Below are 16,515 nucleotides of genomic sequence, written 5' to 3' on the forward strand. Positions count from 1 at the left end.
CATAGAGAGAGAGTAGAGCTTGAGTTGGAGTGACAGATGCATGTTTTGTTTGTGTGGTTTTAATGTCTGTATCCAATTTAACAGAAAGCACAACTTCAGGGTCATACTGTGTGGACATTTCTAAACCACTGAAAATCACTTTTGTAATGCCTGAATTATACTTCTGCAGCTGTGCACCTTTGCGTTCTGTGCGGCCTGGTGAGTGCACCTCTTGTGAGTGCCAGGCATATACTGTATCGTGCTGCGGCGTATTAAGCGTGGCATGTGATTTTCATTTGTACTCGCCTTTTTCCAACTCCTTTGTTGGGCTGTGTATGATTTATTTGATAGACGTGATTCAATAGTTCCATAATAGTTTGGCCCAAGACAACTCCATGACTGGAAAAAAATGATGGAGTTGGGTGGTGAGGAGGAGCTCCTGTGCCTCGAATTGATAAGGTTGTTGTCGTATTCCACCTGCTTCCTCTGATGTCCAATTAATACTTCTGCAAACCATCCATGTGGCTCTGCGGAAGCTCTTTGCAAGCTTTTCCACAGAGGTATAAATTAGACATTAGAGTTCGTGGTGAGGTAACACTTCATAATACAGTTAATGCTATTCATACATAAGCAGATTTAGATTTAGATTTAGACATAGATTTCAAGAAGGTGTTTCGAGTTGAAACCCATTGAACAGTTTGACCTTAAACCCTATATTAGAGCTGGACATTTATGGGTAGAGATTGCAATCTCTTGATAGGGGTCGTGTAACTCTATGCAAGAGCCAGAGCTCTCTCAGACTAGAGATTTCAGGGTAGTGTGCACAAATAACAAGATAGGGCTTAGAGAGATTGCAGTGAAGGAACTCTGAGCAGGTGTTGGGGATTCAGAGCAGGGTTTAATCAGGAGTTTGGGATCCCTCGGCAGTTTGAAACACCACTGAAGTGTATAAAACAGTTTGTGGTGTTAAGACAAGCACTGACATATTCATTTTGTGTCATTTTGACACTGTTCCTGAATGGGGCGGTGATATAAAGACCAAAGTTTACTGAACTACTTGGTTTCATTGTGTCAATGCTAGAGTTTGTGTGTCTATGTGTGTGTATGTGAGAAAGATCAATGACATTTAGCTCTACGTCTGGACAGGAGCCTTCATGGGGACCAGATTTGGGCAGTGTGGAACTGCTTTGGCCATGTGGACCTGTCCTCAATCAGAACCTGCATATAGTGCTTGCGCAAAGTCAACTAGGCATATCTAAAACAAGGAATCTTTTAAAGGTCAGGCTCCTATTTTCTTAACACATCATCATTTCTTTATTTTAAACCTACAATACAGTGTTGCCTTCCGTACAGTGTGCATGTAATAATTGTGTTTGTGTGTTTGAAGGTTTACAGCATCCTAAAGAGAGGGCATGGTGTGCTCCTAGCCACTTGTGAAAATGCCCAAGAAAGACAGCAAGAAGGATGCAAAGAAGGGTGGAAAACCTGAACCAGAGAAGAAGAAAGAGGAGGAAACGAAAGGGAAGGATGACAAAAAGGGAGGAAAAGACAACAAGAAACCGAGCAAAGATGATAAGAAAGGTGGAAAGGATGATAAGAAGGGGGGCAAGAAGGGAAAGGAGGAGCCACCCAAGGGGAAAGACGATGGAAAGAAAGGAAAAGACAAAGGAAAAGACAAAGGAAAAGACAAAGGAAAAGGTAAGAAAGTGGAGTCCGAGGAGGATGAGGAGCTCCTGAGTGATGAGGAAGAGGACGAAGAGTTCAGTGAAGATGAGTATGATGAAGAAGAAGACTCAGAGGATGACAGGAGAGGGAAGGGGCGAGGAGGCAAGGGGGCCAAGGGAAAGAAAGGGGGAAAGGCTAGACGTGGGGATTCAGAAGAGGATGATGAGGAAGATGACGATGAAGAAGAGGATGACTACGAAGAAGAGGATTACGGCAAGAAGAAATCGAAAGATGGCCGCCCCCATAAAGGTGGGAAATCAGATGCTGATGCAAAGAAGAATAAAGGCAAGAAGAAAGAAGAAGCTCCACAGCTTCCGATAAAGGAAATCCCAAAGAAAGGTCTGAAGAACATGTCCAGGATGTTCATGAAGTTTTCTGGGATCAAGAGACGCAGGAACAGCAGGAAGAAGCTGAAAAGTACATCACGTTTGTTCCTGGGGTTGAGGAGGAGAAAAACCCGCATTGCTAAGAAGAAACGTCGCAAGTCCATGCTGAAGAACACCTCTCGATTCATGATGAGGTTTAAGGTCAGCAAGAAGAGGAAACAGGAGAAGGAGGACAAAGCGAAGGAAAACAATGGGAAGAAGCCAAGTTATATGCTGCTCCGTTTGGGAGGGAATAATTCAAATCGGAAGAAGGGGGGCTTCTTCAAAAACTTATTTGGGAAAAAGAATGGTGAAGGGCCTCCTGAAGACTTCAAGAACAGAAGTGTGTTGCTGGGTAAGGCTGCAGCAGCAACCAACTGGCTGACCAAACGCTTCCTGTCCACTAAAATGCGAGGAAATGCAGGACACCACGGACAAAGGCGATATGCCAACTCTGAAGGTCATCTTCATGGTTACCAAAACAATGGTTATGAGCATGAGGAGGAGGCGTATGAATATGACCATCGACATTCAGTCCGACAGAAAGGTTATGGAGGCTATGATGATGGTTATAATGGCTATGGAGACGAGGCAACTGCGGCATATGGAAGTCAGGGTCAGTTTGATTACTTTGACAACGGAGCAGGGGTGGCAGACTATCAAGACCTGGGTTACTATGAGGAAGAAGGACTCTATAATCCAAATGGAGAATATTATGAAGGTGGTCTTTATGATGATGGCATGGGGGACTACTATGACCCTTATGCCTCTGCTCAAGGCTACTATAATACACAGGAAGCTAATTATCATGGTAACCAGCAACAACAGGCTATGGCAATGTATGGTGATGAGGGTGTGGACTACTATGCACTGGTGGGTGAGGACCGTGTGTATGGTGGAGATGTAGATGGTTTTGTTGACCCTCAGGCTCAGGGTTATTACGATGAAAATGGTCAAGGATTTTACTACGGGGATGGGCAGGCAGGTTACTATGAGGACCCTTATGCAGCAACTGTGGGAATACAAGGGGGATTTCCACCAGACTATCAACTCAGTTATAATGATGCGGGCATACCCTACCAAGACTTCAGCTCCCAGCAGGCAATGGGGCTCCTCCCACCAGGGGGCCAGCAGTTCTCTGGCTTTGCAGGGTCAGGGATGGATCAGGTACAGGGCCTGTATGGGGACCAGTATGCAGACCAGTATGATCAACATGGGGATGATGCTGGTGGAGTTCAGGGAGGAGAGATGACATTTAGAGTTCCTAGGCCTCAAGTGCGCCTGTTTGGGAAAGAGCGTCTAGATGTACCCCTGCACCCTCCACCTACTTTGCCGCCTGATCCAGAATTTGAAGACATGTCAGAAATCCAGTATGAAGACCAGTATCCTCTGGCACCAGGTCAGTTTGGTGACATGATGTCAATACAGCAGCAAATGGGAATGTCACCACAACAACAGATGATGATGATGTCTCCACAAGAACAAATGATGTTTTCTCAACAACAAACCATGTTGTCTCCTCAAGACCAAATGATGATGCCCCCACAGATGATGTCCCCACAGCAGCAGATGATGTCACTGCAGCAGCAGATGATGTCACCACAGCAGCAGATGATGTTACAACAAGAACAAAGAATGGCCGCCGAAATGATGCCATCACAGTCTCTGATGCCACAGCAACAGATGATGCCCCAGCAAATTATGTCACCACAGCAGCAGATGATTCCACAACAAATGATGTCACCACAAGAGCAGATGATGTTGCCCCAGCAACAAATGATGTCTCCTCAAATTATTTCACCACAGGTAATTCTAGCTCTGTTGTGTCATTGATTTTGTGCAATCATACTCTTTAACGCAACCTTGTTGACTTTCAACCTGATTTCTTCAATAATCTGGGATGACCATGTGGAAATGCAATCCTACTTTAGAGGGAGAGCCAAAGCATGTCTAACAACTTCGAAAATGTTCCACAATTGTTTGCTTTAGGAAGTGAAAACTAAAAATATAGCACAAGACAATGAGTGAGTGAGAGTAATACTGGAGTAAATAAAAAAACACATTTCTATGATATAATTAAGTATGAATATTTGTGACTACCCAACAGCCAATGAAACAATGAACATCTTGATTACATTCTTGCCATGAGCAGCAAATATTAGAATTGCTCTTTTTCCCAACAACTTATCTACGACAAGTGACATATTATTCCATGTCTTGTCATAAAGAATGGTTTAAGAAACACAGTAGTAGTCTAACTCTTTCTTGCACTGGATATTTCTATTGATTTATTTTTGACACAAACACCACTGACATTTGCTTGTGAGCCTCAGCTTGCTTTCTCAGGCCAGTACCTTGGGAGTGTGGATGTGTGCCAAAAGGGTGCTTGAAACCTTTGGTTGGTACCTATTTCAGTTATACTGGTTTTTGCATGAACTGACATTTAGGAATGTCCAGATAAAGTTATTTTGCACCTGATCCCGATCGGATACTTATCTTTTCCTTCATAATACGGCTGCACAGTTCAGACTTCAAGTAGGCCACATTTTAGTTATTAAAATCAATCCCATGTATATGCTGGAATAATTGCATAAAGAAACAAAAACCTGCCTCTCAACTGTTCCTTAATGTTTTTTTTAATTCTATTCTTTTACAAAACAAAAAAGAATTAAATAAAAAAAACACTCAATATTTCTGGGCTTGTCGTGTCAGGAATTTCTCTGTATCTTATAAGTGTCCTTCAGTCTTTCTTCCACACGCGTTCTTGATATGTGGGCCACAAAATAATTTAATTGTCGAGCAGATGTGCCAGTTTACATAACTTATTTTCAAAAAGATGGGCGGTTGTATTTAAGTTGTTATACCGTACATTTTCACTACAAAGTTAATACTATATTCAGCACTGCTACCCCATATTCACGAAATGTATGCTCTCTTCGCATTTTTGGTTCTCAATTTATTGTACACATCATTTTTGTTGTGTTTTTACAACAGCAGATGATGACAGACCCAATGATGATGTCACATCAACAGGGTTATGGCCCAGTGATCCCTACTCCAACTGCCATGATTATTAAGCAAGCAAATATGTCCCCCGGTCCTGCACGGCGCCTGCAACTCTCTCCGACTCCATCCCGCCACTCTGTCATTATGCCCTCCCCACAGATGCAGCGCCATCCTTCTGCCATGGCCTCCCCAGTACCCTCCCCTATGCTTCCACAGAGACGCAGCCCCTCCCGACAACCATCTATAAGGAGTGGGTTCATAAATTCCCAAAGACCTCCCTCTGTTATGTCAAGACAAATCTCACCTCCTACCTCCCCCATGGCCTCCCACCATGCCCATCATAGAATGCAACCTCAGAGATCACCATCCCCTATGGCTCGAGGACCTTCCCCCCCTCACTCTCCCCGTGCCTCCATGATCCGGCGAAGTCCTCCACCCTCACCAAGAGCATCAATGAGACGGCGTTCTCCACCTTCCTCACCCCGTGCTTCCATGAGGAGGCGAAGTCCTCCAGCCTCACCCACTCCAGCCCGCAGCCTATTTGGGGGGAGGAAGATGCATGGTCCACCCTCCCCTTCCTTCTCCCCTGGTCATGCATCTCCCCCTCACTCTCCACAGCTCAGTAGAAGACCATCTCCCTCTCCCTCCCTATCTCGTCGCAGTTTGTCCCCTGCAGGACCGCGGCCCGCCCCATCATCTCCTACCCTGTCTCGTCGCTCAACTCGCCTGATCAGGGACCCCACACCATTGGTCCGGCCCAGGATGGGGGGAAATGTTCCTTTAGGTACCATCAGACCCTCACCTATGGGTCTCCGAGGGCGCCCAATGCCCCCACCCACCCAGAATGTGCGTCCATTCCGTGCTTCCTCCATACGAAGCAATAGGTCTTCTGTTCTCACTGTAGACTCCTCCTTCTCCTCCCCTTTTCACTCCCCTCACATGGTACACCGGGCTCCCCAAAGGAGGAGAGAATCTGGCCGATTTGGTCCTCGCCCTGTTGCTCGAGGACATCCTCTCAGGGCCCAGCAGTCTATAAGAAGGATGCCTCCTGCCTCTCCACAGCTCTCCCTTAAACACATGCCACAGCCTGCATCCCCACGCTTCTCTCCCCGACTTTCTCGTCAGTCCTCCCCCCTTCTGCCCCCTCGATCTGCCCATCCACCCACTTATGCACCAGAAACGTATGTGTCTGGCCCCTATGCTGATCCTTATACTGAGCCGTCGTATCAGTTTCTTGCCCCCTCTTCTCCCATATTATCTGGTGCTTTGCAGAACCAGGCTATCAGACAAGCGTCTTTCACTTCCCCCTTTGGCCCAGAGCCAGCCCAGATGGTAGACATGGGTGGGATGGTTACAGAATATGTAGAACCTTATGCTCCCTTATCCCCGACGATGTCTGGTGCAATGCAAAACCAGGTAATTCGGGATGCGTCCTTTGTTTCCTCACTACAGACACCAATGTCCCCTTATGAGCAGCCTATGGCCCCTTCATCTGCTATGCTGTCTCATGCTCTGCAGAATCAAGCTATATTGGATGCATCTTATGTTTCACCTTTACAAAGGCCAATGTCCCCTTATGAACAGCCTATGGCCCCTTCATCTGCTATGCTGTCTCATGCTCTGCAGAATCAAGCTATATTGGATGCATCTTATGTTTCACCTTTACAAAGGCCAATGTCCCCTTATGAACAGCCTATGGTCCCTTCATCTTCTATGCTGTCTCATGCTCTGCAGAATCAAGCTATATTGGATGCATCTTATGTTTCACCTTTGCAAAGGCCAATGTCCCCTTATGAACAGCCTATGCCCCCTTCTTCTCCAATGCTGTCTGGAGCTTTGCAAAACCAGGCACTGAGAGAAGCCTCCTATGTGTCTCCACTTCAAAGGCCTCAGTCCCCATATGCCTCATCTGTACCTTCCACTCCAATGCTGTCTGGAGCCATGAGACATGGTCAGGCACTAAGAGGTATGGCTTCTTATCAGACTCCACAGATCAGTTCACCATATGGACCAACTCTTGTTACTCCATATGATTACATCACTGAGCCTGGCCCATCACCACTTCTTCATGATGCCCTACAGAACCGTTCTCATTTGCAGAATGTCTCATCTTTAAGATCCCCTATGATGCAACGCCGTAACCCTTATGCACCAGCTGGGCCTCAGCTCCATAATGCTCTTCAACAGAACCCAAACTTACGGCAAGCATCTTATCGGACACCTGTGCAACTTAGACGGTCCCCATATGGACCCCCACCACCCTCTTCACCAATGTTAGGAAGTGCCCTGCAAAACCAACAGTTGATGCAGGCATCGTACCGGCTGCCAGATGGAACCTTGGCATCACCGTATGCGGCTTCACCTTCCTCCCCGTTGCTCGGCAATGCTTTGCAAAACCAACAACTCCGTGGAGCATCGTACACCTTGCCCGATGGATCAGTTATCAGGGTAGGTATAGGAGGAACATGTCAAAATTACTATACAACCTGCCATGCATTTTTGTCTACACATGGAGCAACAACAATTGTTTTATTACAGTTGTACTCTCCTGCATTACTCTCCCCTTCCACGCACACAGGACCCACGTATCCCCCAGAAGCCCATGTCTCCAAACCTTTCAAGAGCACTTCAGAACCAGAATGTCAAGACGGCTACATATACTCTCCCCGATGGCACCATTATAGACCCGAGACAGCAAGTAATGTTGTGTTCCTTTCTTTTCTCTCCCTAATATTGTTAACCATGTATCAGTTAAAGCTGATGAATATTTTTCTTTCTCTGCTATGTCTGCTCACTCAGCAACCCATTTCCCCAAACCTGGCTAAGGCACTAAGCAACCCAGCTCTGCGCGAAGCCTCCTATTCGCTCCCCGATGGTACCATTGTGATTGACCCCAGGAAACCGAAGTCTCCGAACCTTTCAGCAGCACTTCAGAACCCTTACCTGAAAATTGCATCTTACACCCTGCCCGATGGTACAATCATCATCGATCCACGGAAACCTATCTCTCCAAACCTCTCCGGCGCCCTTCAAAACTCTGCTCTGCGGAACACTTCCTTCGCACTACCGGAAGGGGTCCATGACCCCAACAGACCCATTTCACCCAACCTGGCTAAGGTTAGCTATGGTTTCAGACTCTTTGGTTTTGTATGTTTTCTCTTCACACCTGGTACTTTGTGTGTGTGTGTGTGTGTGTGTGTTGATCTGTTAGCCTTTCCTCCCTTCTCATTTATAGTGGGACTTGAAATAGTTCCCACAAATGTATGTAGACCTTGTTTTGGTAATAGTAATTGGAAGTCAAATATACTAAGCTGCTGCTTTTTTATTAATGGAATTGCACTTGTTTAACATTAGGCCCTTGCTAACCCAGCCTTGAAAGGAGCTGCATACACCCTCCCAGATGGAACTATGATAGTGGACCCGAGGAAACCAAAGAGCCCCAACCTGGCTGCCGCCCTGCAGAATCCTTATCTTAAGGGTGTGTCCTTTACCCTGCCTGATGGAACCATCATCATTGACCCACGAAAACCAGTTGGCCCTAACCTATCTAGAGTGCGTACCTGTTAAATGTCACTTAATATGTTGCAGCACCTGTTTATTTTATTGTCTCTTTTTTCACGAACTCAGGGAAAATCAAACATAGCATTCTAACATTACAGACTTTAGAATTATTCAGGGAATTGTGATTATAACCTTGAATAACTACCTGGTGTCTTGCTCTGTAGGCTCTTATGAATGAGAACCTTCGTAGTGCATCATACCAGCTCCCTGATGGCTCCCTGGTTATCCCTGGCCAGAAGCCCAACCTTTCAGCCGCGCTGAGGCAAAACCAGGCACTTCGGTCTGCGGGTCTCTATCATCTCACAGATAACTCTGTACTCTCAGGCTCACCCAATCCCAAGCCTCCCAATCTTGGTGCTGCCCTGCGGAATGACGAACTCCGTGATGTCAAATACAGGTAGGGAACTCCACTAAAAATAGAAACGAATGGCCAGATAGGCTTGTACAAGTGTGGGACAACCTGTTGAGAAATTGAGCCTTAAGCTAGGCATTAACTTTTTACCAATGGAGAATTAAATATTCCCAGGAAATATGGAACAACTATACTCAGAAACTAAACTAAACACTAAAAGTTTTTGCATTCTTGTTGCTGCATCTGAAGAACCGTGAGGATTAAGCCAATATGACTGATGATGTATTTCATTTTTCTTGTTAAGTCGTTCTGTTCTCTCATCGCTGTTCTCTGGCTCCCTATCTCTCTCCCGCAGCTTCCTCAGTCTCTCATTCGCTCCTGCTCTCACTTTAGCTTCACACTTTATCTCTTTATCATGCTCTCTTTTTATAAAAGATTTGATGGAACAACAAAGTTTAATGTTGTTTTAATATTAGTAAACATCGAGAAATATACTCATTCTTCATCCTAATATCAGTACAAGCGTTTTAACAGTCCTTGTTTTATGAATGAAGCAGTACACAAGTGGTACACAAGTTCAAGAGGAGTTTCTCTTTTTACCAATCAGTGACATTCGGCTTTGCAAAGTCTTTGAATCATCATAAAGGACTGGTCCCAGAGCAGGGACTTCTTTTACACCTTTAACTATGGACAGGAACAAAATGTAGTCCCTGATTCCTCCGGTCAAAAAATGTATTTACTTCCTGACTTCCTCAAAAGGTTCTTGGTTTCCTTGGAAAGTTCCTGTGGTGGAAGCGCCCCATGTGTAGAAATGTATTAATTTATGTCACAATTACAACTTACACAAAAAGCGGTTTCAAAGTTACATTTTTGTCAATGTTGTACAACCTTGTGTTACATGTTCTTAATTAAAGTGATTCATTCCTTCTTCCACAGGCTGCCTGATGGCTCTTTTCTCACACGCCAGTTCCACATCCCGAGACTGTCTGAAGCCGTCCAAAACCAGCAGCTTCGCTATGCCTCATACAGGGTGCCAACAGGCCTGCAGGGTGAGGATAGTCGCTATGCTGTGGTTCCACCCTATGGGCCAAGGTCAGGACATTGGGCCAGAAATGCCCAAGGTGGAGGGCAAGGAGGGGAAGATGTTTGGGCAGCTGAGAGGGTTTTACCACATGGGACGGTCCAGAATCTGTCAAAGTGGTCCATGTACAGAGAAGACGGGGTATTAGAGGGATATTTGCCCTCACCTCGACTGGTGGATGGACAGATCCAGGACACAAACTGGACTCCTGACAGAGAGAGAGTACCTGGTCAAAGCTGGTATGACAAGGTAGCTAACTTTATGATTTTTTTTTAATGAAAGTTGATTTCATTGTTCGTGAAACGTTGACATTATTCTAGCAATAACTGTGAAGCGTATAGCATAGAAGCTGGATGGCCCACAAAATCATTACAAAACAGAATATTTGATATTCTGCACATTTAATATCATTTCTGCATCAACTGATCACAATATCCCTCAGGCTTTGACAAAGTTGCATGCCAGTGTTGGACTAATTGCATACCATTCTGTGTGTATGTGTGTCTAGATCTACTCCATCCTAAGCATGCCCACAACAGGCCACAGGGCGAAAAGCTGGGCGGAGGGAATGGAGGACATGACACAGCTGCCGTAAGCAGAATCCAGTTTTAACAAACAGCCTCACAATCATTCCTGTCACACACTTACAAGCATTTTTGTTGCTGCAGCATAGAGCAGCGCAGCTCATTTCAATGCATGTCTTTTCAGTTTGTTCTTGCAACTATTCACAGTGCTTGTATTTGTGTGCCTGTAGGCTTTGAAAATCCCTGAAAACTTTTAGAGTTCAGAAATGAATCCCTAGCATTGAGCATTTTATTAACATGCAGCACCCAAACACATCTCTTCACATCCGGAGGACTCCTCTGCACGAGATAGCTGTATAATTTCAACAGCAGTTTGAGAGAATTTATTCCACAATTATGTCCTGCCAAGAAGAAACTCTCTCTGATTTTGACGTCTTGAATGTCATCGAAAGTAAATTAACATTGGATGACAAGTGAGCGTGGGCATCCTGCCGCAGTCTGACAATATGTGCTCTGTACGTGTGTTTAATTTCAGTGAGCTGAATGAGACCACAGTTCTGATGAACCTGAAGAAGCGCTTCGACCAGGAACTTGCATATGTATGCTTAATTTCAAATATGCAAATGATATAACTAATATCATCAAATGTCATGTACATGGCCTACTACATCCACTCATCCGCTCTCCTTCCTGTCCTTTTTTGTTTCTCTTTTTCCTTCCACACAGACCTACATAGGCAGCATCCTCGTATCTGTGAATCCCTACAAGTTGCTCAACATTTATGGCACAGACTTGGTGCTTCAATATGAAGGTCGCGGCCTGAGTGAAAACCCTCCGTAAGACCCGGGACTGTTTGTGTGTGTGTTTGTGTGTGTGTGTGTGTTGGTGCGTGTGTGTGTGTTAGACCTGGGAAATTAGCAAGGAAGATATGTTTTCAGTCTGATTAGTCTGTCTATGTGTTGTTTAGCAGGAAACCTTAATATGTGTTTGCACACAAAGAATAAGGGATTTATTTTTGATTCTGAGAAAGTATTTTTTCTAAGATTTCAACATTCCCATAAGACTTATTTTAATATTTTCACTTTTTTCTCAGTTGAATGAAAATATACCACATCTATGTGTATTTTAAAACATATCTAGGTCAGACATTTTCTCTTTAATTAACACATTTAGCTCTCAGACGGCCTTTCTTGTTTTGAACAAGATACACCAACAAAACTCTCCTTTAACTGTGACCTTTGAGTCCGTGAGTCCCTGTGTGTGATTGTACGGTTGTACTACATCTGTCTACATGTGTCCTAAGCTGTGCTCTGAGATGCAATATGACGATAAATAGAGGTGTAAATGCCAGCACTCTCAGGTGTTACCAAGAGGTTCATATTACGGTACTCTGCTGTTGGTTGGTTGGGGTTAGGGTTAGGGTTAGGGTTTGGTTAGGGTTAGGGTTTGGTTAGGGTTAGGGTTGGGTTAGGGTTAGGGTTAGGGGTTAGGGTTAGGGTGGGTTAGGGTTAGGGTTGGGGTTAGGGTTAGGGTTAGGGTTGCCAAGGTAGAGTTTGGTTATGGATTTCACTACCACTTCACATCTCACACACACACACACACAGACGCACAAACACAGCCACGCATATACAACCAATGAGAATACAACATGTGTTTTTTCATGACAAAAAATGTTTTGTTGTGTTGCAGTCATCTTTTTGCCATTGCTAGTCTCTCATATACCACCATGATGGATGCCAAAAAGGACCAGTGTATTGTGATCAGGTATGAAAAGCTGTTTTTGTATTTTGAATTTGCGCTTCATTTCAACCAGCAACACTTGGATAAAACTTGAAGCTGTCTTATAAACAGTGAAATGCGATACGCTCAGGTTGAATTGTTTCGACAACGCACATTGTCTGACTCGTTTTATTACTGCGTTCACAGTGTGTAAAATCCTGTTTATGCGAAATGAAGTGTGAGAGACTCATGTTAACAGTTTTTGCTATTACAGCGGAGAAAGTGGGTCAGGAAAGACTGAAGCTACTAAACTGATCCTGCGATACTTGACAGCCATACATCACAAATGCAACATCACACAACAGGTAGATATACACAGTATATATCAGGACATGCATGCTGACAAGTACACTCCATACTGTGGTCATTTAAGCTAACACTGTTATCATCCTGTCTTATCCATCTGCCCTTCTCCCATCAGATAGAGGTAAAGTATCCCTCTGCTTGTTTGTGCTCTAATGACAACCGCCATCCCTTATGAAGGTATCAATGGTAACATGTCTGTCTGTGGTGATTGGTCAGATCCTTGAGGCCACGCCCCTTTTGGAGTCTTTTGGGAATGCCAAAACAGTGCGCAATGACAACTCTTCACGCTTTGGCAAATACACGCAGATCTACATGGAGGAGTGAGTACTTGTACCTTTTACCAACGTGATCATGAGAAGAATAGATGTCAGCGACTGTTTCAATATTTAAGAAAAGTAGAGAATCTCGATAATATAGAAACAAGGAATTTGATCATATATAGAAATACACATTAAAATCAAATCAAGCATGGTCATCGTTAGTACAGCAGGCAGCATCAGATTTTCACCTTTCACAATTAGAATTAGTTACTGTATGTCATGGCTCAGAATTAAACAATATTTACATGAATATCTGATCTGACATTTGTCTACAGGAGTGCAGATTCGCTGCCGCTTCTCCGGGATAAACACGAGCGCTTGTAAAGCTAAAAAGCAGCCTGTTAGTTTGAATCTGAATAGGCGTCTGGTCACACATGTCTCACACACACACACACACACACACACACACACACGCACACACACAGTGACCTTAGTGGAGAACATGGTAACAGGTTGCAGTGACACAGTTAGAGGAGTAGTTGATCTTCTGCTGGACCAGAAAAGATCCGAGGACATGAAACATGCATGACCTGTTACTGTGTGTGTGTGTGTGTGTGTGTGTGTGCGTGTGTGTGTGTGTGTGTGTGTGTGTACAAGGGGTGTAATCAGCGGTGCCATAACGTCTCAGTACCTGTTGGAGAAGTCTCGCATCGTCTTTCAGGTGAAAAACAGAGACATGGACTCAAACACACACACACTCAGCAGGTCAGCTGGAGTCTTCTTACCAATGAGTCATTGTGAGAAAGAGGAGATTGTAGAGGAAGACAGGAAGAGAGGTGTCAAACATGTTCCCCTCCATCTTTACACAGCAGTCTGTTCATCAGTCATCCATCCATTCGTCTTTTCTTCAGCGTTGTTTCCAATTCAGTCAATCTACCACCACAAATATCAATTGTAGAGTTTTAGAGTGTGTATGATTGTTGATTTACATATGTTGTGTGCGTGTGTGTGTGTGTGTGTGTGTGTGTGTGTGTTTGTGTGTTTTCATCCACAGGCCAAATCGGAGAGGAACTATCACATCTTCTATGAGATGTTGGCAGGTCTTCCTCCTCATGAAAAGCGATCACTGTATCTGCAGGAAGCGGAGACTTACTACTATCTGAATCAGGTGCAAAAAATGAAACACACACACACACACACACACACACAGATATAGGGAGTGGTCATTGTAATCAACTTCACAGTCACATTAACAAATGAGATGTCAATATTCTGAAAATGTCATATTTATTTTACAAATTGATTAATGGCACAAACATAGAACTCATTGCGGTACCCAAATACGGAGTAAAGAACATTTGCAGTCTAGAGTCTTTGTATCTGAGATATTTTGAGTAATGAATGTAATTTGCTGATTTCTGTCCAAAGTGCATGCGTAACTCGTTACTGTGTGTACCTTCCTTAAAGTTGTGATTTTTTTTAAATATTTTGACCCCTCAAACAAAGCAACGTCTTCTTGTGACCCCTTCGTCATGTTGCGTGTGTCTATGAGTTGTGAGTAGTTTAACCATAGATGGATTTTACCTTCTCAGATTGTTTCGTTTGAGTAATCTTCTGAGGCCCGATGATCTTAAACTATCCAACATTTCACAAATGAGGGAATAATGTAAAATAGTGAGAATAATAGATGTAACGTTGTGGCATGGCTCTAGTAATGATTCCCTCAGAGTGAATTGTTCTTCTTGCAGCAAAAAAAATTGAAATTTTGGTTTTTGACCAAATACAGTACATTCTTAAAAAGCCTCAGCTGTATTTTGTGTTAAATTATAGTTAGCAAATGTGCTAACACGCTAATCTATGAAGTTGAACATGCTAAACATCTGCACATTATAGCCATTCACAATAGGCCTTATCTGTATATCGGAAGAAGAGTGAATTTGTGCGTAAATGAACGTTCCAAATCTTTTTTTATCGTCATTTCCGCATCACCTTATGTTATCTTGAATAGGTAAACCAGACATTTTGAAGAGGTATACTCTTAATAAATCACAACTTTGTTTTATGCATGTGTTATTGAAAACACACACATGTTAAATACTTTATAATTGAGACCAAATAAATGCATTATGCAGGGTAAACATCCCGTTCTTTTTGATTCCTCTTATCAGTAAAACAAACAGAATGAACGCTAGCCTTTCATATTAGATTGAATGTTATGAGTAGGATACAGTTATCAGAGCGATAAGAACATTCAGGCTCCCTCATGTGGCTCAAAGTTCCCTGTTCCTGCACAACTTGTTGCCGTCATTGAGCCGGTTTGCTCTCTTGGATTGCTTTGTACCACTTCATGAGATGTGATGAAACACAATGCAACACGTTGCTCATGCCAAAAGATCCTTGACGAATCACGCCGTTATTCGTGGTTGTTACTACCAGCACATGTGGCTCTTTTTTTTTTTTTTAAACAGTAGTGTAACACCAGACTGAAAAGTAACATTTCACTGCCCTCTGTGGCTGAAAGTGTGGTCAGAAGCGTGCGCTATTGCACCAGTTACCACGGCCAGCCGTGAAGCCGCAGTGTACTAACACTCCCTGGATAATACTTCTACATCGCTGCATCAAGGTGAGAAGTTGAATCCCCAGAGGTCTGCAAAAACAAGACTTTCAGCTGCTGATAGGCTTCTCTAATTAGAGCAGTGATTAAACAGGCTAAGTATGTCGTTGTTGATAACAGTGTGTTCGTGTGTGTGATGTGTGTGCATGAGTGCAGGGAGGAGATTGTACCATAGAGGGAAAGGATGACGGGGAGGACTTCAGGCGTCTGCTGAGTGCCATGGACATCCTGTGTTTTACCCCAGAGGAGCAAACTAGCATCTACAGACTGCTGTCCTCTGTCCTTCATCTGGGGAACGTCTACTTCCAGCCACACCAGGTCACTCTGCCACACACACACACACACACACACACACACACACACACACACACACACACACACACACACAGGCTTTAAATACATTTAATTTCACAGCTGAATGATAATGATGATGTTGATAGATGACGGCGATAATGATTGTCTCTGCCTCCGTACTTGTGGGTGTGCGTCCCTGCAGGCTGAGGGTCAGGAGGTTGCGTCGGTGGTGAGCGCGCAGGAGATCAGGGTGGTCGCTGAGCTGCTGCAGGTCTCACCCGAGGGCCTGCAGAAGTCTGTCACCTTCAAACTGACAGTGAGCAGAACACTAGACTGTAGATTTAGGCAATTATATTATAACAATGAGAGCGGTGTTGTCAGATAACAGATGTGTTGGATCCCTCAGGATACAGTAAGGGAGAAGATCTTCACTCCGCTCACAGTGGAGAGTGCTGTGGATGCCAGGTGAGTGAGTCTGAAGATGGTATCTGTTAAATTCAACACAACCTACTTCTGCATGGAGTGACCTGAAGAAAAAGCGTATCTGACAGTCTTATTTGAGGCTTTTTAATGTCCTCATTTAAACAAAAAAACATACCAGACTACTGAGAGGGAATGAGGCGCCTTTCTCTTCCAATCTTTGGTAGAGGCATGCGAGGACAAAGGACG

General features: G+C 44.1%; 1 protein-coding gene across 1 annotated transcript in view; it reads left to right on the forward strand.

Moving 5' to 3' along the window:
* Nucleotides 1-1,418: 1,418 nt before the first annotated feature.
* The window catches only part of myo15ab (myosin XVAb), a gene marked incomplete at both ends in the record, with an annotated part of 44,338 nt that continues 29,241 nt past the window's right edge, over nucleotides 1,419-16,515 (forward strand). The window contains 18 exons of the mRNA XM_079279068.1: nucleotides 1,419-3,875; nucleotides 5,064-7,523; nucleotides 7,654-7,773; nucleotides 7,875-8,192; nucleotides 8,430-8,627; nucleotides 8,801-9,033; nucleotides 9,925-10,318; nucleotides 10,578-10,660; nucleotides 11,129-11,192; nucleotides 11,320-11,429; nucleotides 12,283-12,357; nucleotides 12,587-12,677; nucleotides 12,895-12,998; nucleotides 13,596-13,659; nucleotides 13,993-14,106; nucleotides 15,709-15,870; nucleotides 16,049-16,162; nucleotides 16,253-16,311. Coding sequence (XP_079135194.1) covers nucleotides 1,419-3,875; nucleotides 5,064-7,523; nucleotides 7,654-7,773; nucleotides 7,875-8,192; nucleotides 8,430-8,627; nucleotides 8,801-9,033; nucleotides 9,925-10,318; nucleotides 10,578-10,660; nucleotides 11,129-11,192; nucleotides 11,320-11,429; nucleotides 12,283-12,357; nucleotides 12,587-12,677; nucleotides 12,895-12,998; nucleotides 13,596-13,659; nucleotides 13,993-14,106; nucleotides 15,709-15,870; nucleotides 16,049-16,162; nucleotides 16,253-16,311 — 7,220 coding nt within the window. The remainder of the gene's footprint in view (nucleotides 3,876-5,063; nucleotides 7,524-7,653; nucleotides 7,774-7,874; nucleotides 8,193-8,429; nucleotides 8,628-8,800; nucleotides 9,034-9,924; nucleotides 10,319-10,577; nucleotides 10,661-11,128; nucleotides 11,193-11,319; nucleotides 11,430-12,282; nucleotides 12,358-12,586; nucleotides 12,678-12,894; nucleotides 12,999-13,595; nucleotides 13,660-13,992; nucleotides 14,107-15,708; nucleotides 15,871-16,048; nucleotides 16,163-16,252; nucleotides 16,312-16,515) is intronic.

The sequence above is a fragment of the Melanostigma gelatinosum genome, assembly GCF_949748355.1.
Source record: "Melanostigma gelatinosum genome assembly, chromosome: 11".
Lineage (NCBI taxonomy): Eukaryota > Metazoa > Chordata > Actinopteri > Perciformes > Zoarcidae > Melanostigma > Melanostigma gelatinosum.